Source organism: Galeopterus variegatus, unplaced genomic scaffold, assembly GCF_000696425.1.
Source record: "Galeopterus variegatus unplaced genomic scaffold, G_variegatus-3.0.2 Scaffold14019, whole genome shotgun sequence".
NCBI classification, from domain to species: domain Eukaryota; kingdom Metazoa; phylum Chordata; class Mammalia; order Dermoptera; family Cynocephalidae; genus Galeopterus; species Galeopterus variegatus.
The window spans coordinates 20,267-27,441 of NW_007740130.1; the positions used below are offsets into that span (position 1 = coordinate 20,267).

Sequence of the window (7,175 nt, forward strand, 5' to 3'; positions counted from 1 at the left end):
TTTTTTTTTTTTTTTTTTTTTTTTTTTTTTTTGTCCTTTTTGAGACCGGCCGCACCACGCTCAGCCAGTGAGTGCTGCGAGCGCACCGGTCATCCCTATATAGGATCCGAACCTGTGGCTGGAGCACTACCACGCTCCCAGCGCTGCACCCTCCCGAGTGCACCACGGGCTCGGCTCACTTTTAGTGACGTTAAAATTTAACAGTGAATTCAAATGTTGTCAGCCTGTTTCATTCATTATAAAGTTTTTTTCCCATCAGGCTTTTACTTAATGATGTTTTTTTTTTGGTGGCTGGCTGGTACAGACAGGGATTGGAACCCTTGACCTTAGTGTTACCAATACTACACTATAAACAATTGAGGTAAACAACCAGCCCACACCTAATGATGTTAGCAGCAAATAATGATTGTTATTTTATTAGGGCTTGCAAAATGATGATTTTCTAATTATATTATCCCTTCAGCATTTGTTCTATGATTAGTTTCCAAAAAAGAACTTTTTCTCTTACCAGCTATTTGGTTCCCTTAAAATACAGTCTGTACAAGAAAAACATTCTCTTTATCAATTTTTAGAATAACAAGCTGTTGCCTCAGCAACTTCTCAAGGTGATCAGTGAGTTTTCTTTTTTTAGTGGAGTATTATGAATTTACAGATTTGGTAGTAAAATGATTCCATCTTTGGTTAGTGAGAGCTTCCTCAAGTTGGCTTCTGTGTCTTTTTTTTTGCTTTTTCTATTTTTATCATAAATTTTAAGCATACCTAAAAATGGAGAGAATAATAAAACGCAACCTTAATGTGTAGGATAGATTTAAGATACAGTAATTATCAAGATTTTGTCAAACTTGCAAAATCATTTTAAAAACACAACATAGAGTCTTACCTTTTTATTCTTCGGTCTGTAACATTTCCCATACACAGCAATCTCTTGGGCCCAGAAGCACTGAATCAAGACTGCCTCAGATATCTACCACCTTACAGAGTTGGATTTGTACCACAATTTTCCTACTCGTGGACAATTATGCTTTCACTCTTACAACTGCATACTACAGTGAACATCCCTGAGCCTGTTTCTCTATGCTTTTATGTCTGGGAGATTCTCTGGGTATATACCTGGAAGTAGACTTGCTTGGTTGTAGAATATGCTTTGTTCAACCTTACTAGATATTACTAACTGGCTCTCCAAAGTGATTGTACCAATTTACATTTTCCATTTTTCTGGTTCTCTATATCCTTACTGATACTTGGTATTACTATATTTCAAATTTTTGCTAATCTAATGAGTAATTGTTTTTATTTCCCTATTTAATAGTGGGATTTATTTATCAGTCATTTATTCACCAAGTAACTTATTGAGCACCATGTACCAGGCATTGTTGTAGGTGTTTGGTTTACATCAGAGGTTGAAACAAAGACCCCTGCCCTCATGGATCAACTGGGAGGGGACAGATAATAAGCAAGAAGTGTAATAAATATAGTGAAGTGTTAGAAGGCGAGAAATGCCGTAGGGGGTGTCTTAGTCTATTCAGGTTCCTATAACAGAATATCGTAAACTGGGTAGCTTATAAACAACAAATTTATTTCTCACAGTTCCAGAGGCTAGAATGTCTAAGGTCAAGGTACCAGCAGATTTGGTGTCTGGTGAAGGGCTTGTTTTCTGGTTTATAGATGGTACCTTCTTTCTGTGTTCTCACATGGTGGAAGGGACAAGGCAGATCTCTGGGGCCTCTTTTATAAGGGTACTAATGCCATTAATGAAGGCTCTACTCTCATAACCTAATCACCTCCCAAAGGCCCCCACCTCCTAGTAATGTCCCATTGGTGATTAGATTTTAACATATGAATTTTCAGGGGACACAAACATTCAGACCATATTTAGCACGGGGAAGACCTGTTTTCTCCGTGCAGGTTTTATGCTGCTTCTATTAGGTTTTTTTTTTTTTCCTAATTGTTGCTACTGGTATATCTTAAAATCACATTTTCTGATAGGTCATTACTATTATAAATGAATGCTTCACTGTTCACTTTTTAAAATATTGGTCTTTTTCAGCAACTCTTATTCTAATACTTCAGAGGTTCCCTTAGATTTTCTATGTAGCCTTTTCTTGTATCTTTAAGTGATAGTTTTTATTCTCTTTACAGTCTTTATGCTTTATTTTCTAAGTGTTTGAATTTTTTATACATATATTTTTATTAACAGACTTTATTTTTATAGAACAGTTGTAGATTTATAGAAACATTGAGCAGATAGTACAGAGTTTATCCTCTCTCCCCCAACCCCACCTTATAGTTTCCCATATTATTAATATCTTACATTAGTATGGTACATTTATTACAACTTATGAACCAATATTGATATATTATTATTAATTAAAATGGTAGTATTTTATTATTATTAATTTTATTTTATTTTGTTAACTAAAAAATTAAAAGTCCATAGTTTATTCAAATTTATTTAGTTTTTACCTAATGTCTTTTTGGTTTTTGTTTTTTGGTTTTTTTTTTTTTTGTTCTAGGATTCCTTCCAGGATACTGCGTTACATTTACTTGTCATGTCTTCTTACGCTTCTCTTGGTTGTGACATGTTCTCAGACTTTCCTTATTTTTTTTTTTTCCTTTTTGTCTTTTTTACTGACCAGCAACGGGATCGCAACCCTCGGTGCTGCGCCCGCACCTCGCTCAGCCAGTGAGCGGGAACCGGGCTCCACATGGGATCCAAACCCTTGGCGGGAGCGCTGCCGCACTCCCAAGCGGCGCACTCTCCAGTGCGCCACCGGGCCAGCCCAGACTTTCCTTATTTTTGATGACCTCTTGTTTTTAAAATTTCAATGCCTAAGAAATCCATAGAATTTTTTTTCTTTTTAAAAACAATTTCAAAATTTTGTTTGCTCTTTTTCAGTATAATTTTTAATAGAGTGAGAGTAGAGAGCCTTGTCTTTTTCCTGACTATAAGGGGAATGCTTCATAAATCTTTTTTTTTCAGTGGCTGGCTGGTAAGGGGATCCAAACCCTTGAACTTGGTGTTATCAACAGCAGGCTCTAACCAACTCAGCCAGCCTGTAAGTCTTAAAGTATGTTTGCCATGGATTTTGATAGATACCCTTTATTGGATTAAGAGAATTCTATTTTCTTTCTGATTTTCTCAGCATTTTTGTCATGAAAAATTATGGAATTTTATCAAGCCCTTTTTTGCATCTATTAGATCACATAGTTTTTCTCCTTTAATCTGTTTAATGTGGTAAATTACATGAATAGATTTTCAGATACTGAACTGTCCTTGCATTTAAAGTGCACCCGATCAGTATATTTACATTTACATGTCAGCATGCATACATATGCACCCATATGCGTACATATTCACATGTAACTATTACATACACTTATATAATATGATGGATTTGGCTTGGTAACCAATTAGGATTTTTGCATCTATATTTATGAGATTGGCTTGTAATTTTCCTTTCTTGTACTAACCTTGTCTGTTTTTTGTAGATAGATTTTATAGATTTTTCCTTAGCTAACTTAATATTATTATGTTCTAGTTGAACTTCAACTTTGTTTTGGGCCTGAAACAGATTCATTAAATATGGCTTCTGAAAATTCCGACTCTAATCTCCTAAATCTGAATTCTTTTAGTTTAATACTTAAAGTTTTGGGATTTCCTCATTGTTAATGCCTATGTACTGCCTGCAAAATTTATCATTATTTATAATGGTTATTATTTATAACCAAATCCCTTTGTTACTTTTAAGTGGGTGTTTAACTTTCAAGGAGTTTTGAACATTTTTGTGATTGGCAGCTTTACTAATGCTATCATATTTAAATTGTGCTTGACTTCTGATCATTCCCTGTTGGAAATAGTAATACCAGTATCTACCTCTGATATTTGTACCATAGTTTATTGCTTGTAAAGTGTGCTTATGTACATATAAAAGTATATTTATGTACAAAAAGTGTTTTATATTTTGGATCCAATCATTTGAAAGGCCCTTTACCACTTACACTCTTATGTATACCATCAACTTTTGTCTGAATTATTGCAATAATTAGACTGTTTCCTGTCTTGTTCCCTACCCTACCCTTCATCCCACACAGAAGTCAGAGTGATCTTTTAAAAGCGTAATCAAATCATATCCCTCTTATGTTTAAAATTCTAAATAGCTTCCCAATACTCTAGGATAAAATCCAAACTCCTTACATGACTTACAAACTCTGTTCCCCCAGTGCCTAGAACAAGGCCTTGCACGTAGTGGGCACTCAATATTTGTTAAATGAATGAATGGATGACTCATTCATTAGCCATTTTAGAGAAGCTCTCACTTGCCCAAGATCTCACAATTTATTAATAAGTGGCAGAGTCAGGATGAGAACTCCAGATCTCGTATTTACAAGTTGCTAGTCCAAGTTATATATTTCCAGTCCTCCAGTGGGCTCTGAACCAAACTGTTCTCACTGTCTTTTAGATTCTATGTACCTTTGTTAATTTGTTTATGCCTTTCTCTTTTTGTTTTGCCTTTCCAAATCCTGCCCATCCTCAGGACTTTCACTTAATTCTGCTCCCTTTTATAGAACATTTTCTTATGGCTTCAGAACCCTGTATTTTTTTTTTTTTTGTGGTGGTAGTGGTGGGTACGGTTGGGGAGTCTAGAGTATAAGTGGGAATGGAACTCTAGTAGATACCAGATATTGTACTACATGCTTCGATAAGCAATTTCGCTTACTTCCCACATGATTTGTGAGGGAAGAAGCACTGGTACTTAACGATGAGAAAACTTAGCCTCAGAGAGGTCTTCAGTTCTATCACGTGATGGGATATGTTTTATACATTAGCCACAGGAAAACTTAGGACTGTGACATAGTCTAAGGCTTCTAAGGTCAAACTTTCTATAGCTATGTGGCAGAGCTGGTGGGGAGCCCTTGGTCAGAATAGCCTTTCTGCCATTCTGTCTTAGCCTGTCTCATTGGGCCAGTGCCATAACTGATAGTCTGGCCTGTATGTCAGGATCACACAGGAGAAATAGCAGCAGGATGTTCTGTTTCTGCTTAATAAAAAATTTGACTCCAAATTTGACTGTACCTTTTTACAGGTAACTGTGATTTCCCGCCCCTTCTTTACTTGGGCCTCTATTACAAGTTTGGTTTTTTTCTCCTTTCTGCTTCTAGTATTCTATTCAAGAAGAAATCCAGAGGAAGCCGTTGCCCACTGCTGCCGCCCAGTGTTGTAAGTGAGAAACTCCTTTTTGAATCTCTTAATTGCAGCTTTCTGTCCTTTCTCTAAACATGGCTTATTTTGAGTTGCAGAGGGTAGAGATGTAGTGTGTGTAAAGAGAAGATATTTCAGAAGCACACCTGTTCGGGCGCATACCTTCAATAGCTATCTATCTATCTGCCTATTAGCTTTAGGAAGAGGTCTTTTGGTACTATGTGGTTGTAGGAAGGGCACTGGTGCTCATCTTTTTTCTTCATTTGCTAGCTTTTATCTCTGGGGGAATAAAATTTTACCCCCTCTATCCCTGTATACCTGTTGTTATTCTTTAAGGTTCAGTTTAGATATGACCACTACTGGGAAATCTTCCTGCTGTTTTTTTCCTTCCCCCAAGTCTAGCTTTGGTGTCTTGTCTTTCATTGACAAGAACACAGAGTTTTTGAAGACAGATATTCTTTCATTTTGTATTCCTGGTGTCTGGCTCAACTTTTCATGCACTTTTGATAAATGATTGAGTGAGAGAACTTGTAATTTCTCCTGATTAATTTGTCCAGATCACACAGATTGTTTCTTGAAATGAGCCATGCATTGGTGGTGGTAGTGGGGGGTGGGGGGTGTCAGCTGGCCGGCTAGTTCAGTGATCCATCTGAACCTGTGACCTTGGTGTTGTAAGGCTGTGCTCTAACCAACTGAACTAATCAGCCAGCCCTCGCTCATTGTTGGTATATTGCTACCTTCTCAGTTGCTCTCAAAACAGCTTGAGGAGGCATTAAAGGACTGACTTAGAGCCTGTTCTGCTTGACTGTGAGCTCTACTTAGAGCCTGTTCTGCATACTGTGATGTGTGTGTGTGTGTGTGTGTGTGTGTGTGTGTCTTTGTCTGTCTGTTGTGCTTCTTTTGTGTTGCTATAGTTTTTCTGAAATGAACTTCAAACTCCATAAGTTGCAGGTTGAAGGTGGTGGTGATGGTCATAGCACTTGTTGCAGTAATACTGGTAATAATGAGAACCATAGCAGCTAACATACATTGAGCTCTTACAGTATGCCATGTGCTGTTCTAAGAGCTTAAGTGTACTAACTTATTTAATCTTCACAACAACTCTAAGACATAGATTTTACTGTTGTCTCATTTTTCAGATGAGGAAACTGAGGCATAAAGAGATTGAGCAATTCTCCACAAATCACATAGCTAGTAAGTGGTGAAGTGTTCAAACATAGACAGCCTGATTCCATAGCCAATAATTTGAACCACTATGTTATACTGCTTCCTTCATATTGTTTCTGAGAAGGAAAACCTCTGTTCATGGTTTGTAAATCTGTTGGTTGCCTTCTGTTCTGTACATTCTATAAGACATTTTCCTGAGGAAAGTAAGACCAGTGGCAGAGGTCGACATTTCTCCTTTTATTTGAAGAAAATCTATTTTTCATATGATTTATTGCTAACTTTTTTTTTTTTTTGCTACTTAGGGTACAACATTTAGGGTCATAGGAGGCCAGAAGAAGCTGAAATGAATTCTATAGGTCCTTTCTAAAACTCATCGTAATGAGTTAATTTTGACCTTTTTAATCTATTAAACCTTTTTCTAGGACTGCTAATAGGAAGTGAAATGGAATGATTAAGATTTCACTTCCATTCTTTCCTGGGCCCGTTTGATGAAGTGCAGTTGAAGCATTAAAGAGCAAATGCCACCAGGGCTGGGGGAAATAAAAAGTCATAAATAACCAATAAATTTATTAATTCTCATACATTTTCATATGTTGACTATTTTTCTATGAATAGCTCATTCCGATCTTTTGCCTATTCCCTCATATATTTTTATTTAAAAAAATTTTAAACGTATAGAAAAGTAGAAAGAACATTACAATAAGCGTGCATCACTGTTTATCGGATTCACTAACATTTTCCCACATTTGTTTCTTCCCCACTCCTCCTCTTATTTTTCTCTCATATTTCTGTACCTATATGTGTCTTT

At 36.5% G+C, this 7,175-nt stretch overlaps 1 protein-coding gene across 1 annotated transcript in view; it reads left to right on the forward strand.

Annotated features, from left to right (window-relative positions):
• LOC103581823 (protein unc-13 homolog B-like) overlaps positions 1-6,740 on the forward strand; it is a gene marked incomplete at its 5' end in the record, with an annotated part of 23,483 nt that extends 16,743 nt beyond the window's left edge. The window contains 2 exons of the mRNA XM_008563567.1: positions 5,161-5,218; positions 6,670-6,740. Of these exons, the coding sequence (XP_008561789.1) occupies positions 5,161-5,218; positions 6,670-6,683 (72 nt within the window). The remainder of the gene's footprint in view (positions 1-5,160; positions 5,219-6,669) is intronic.
• Positions 6,741-7,175: the final 435 nt, after the last annotated feature.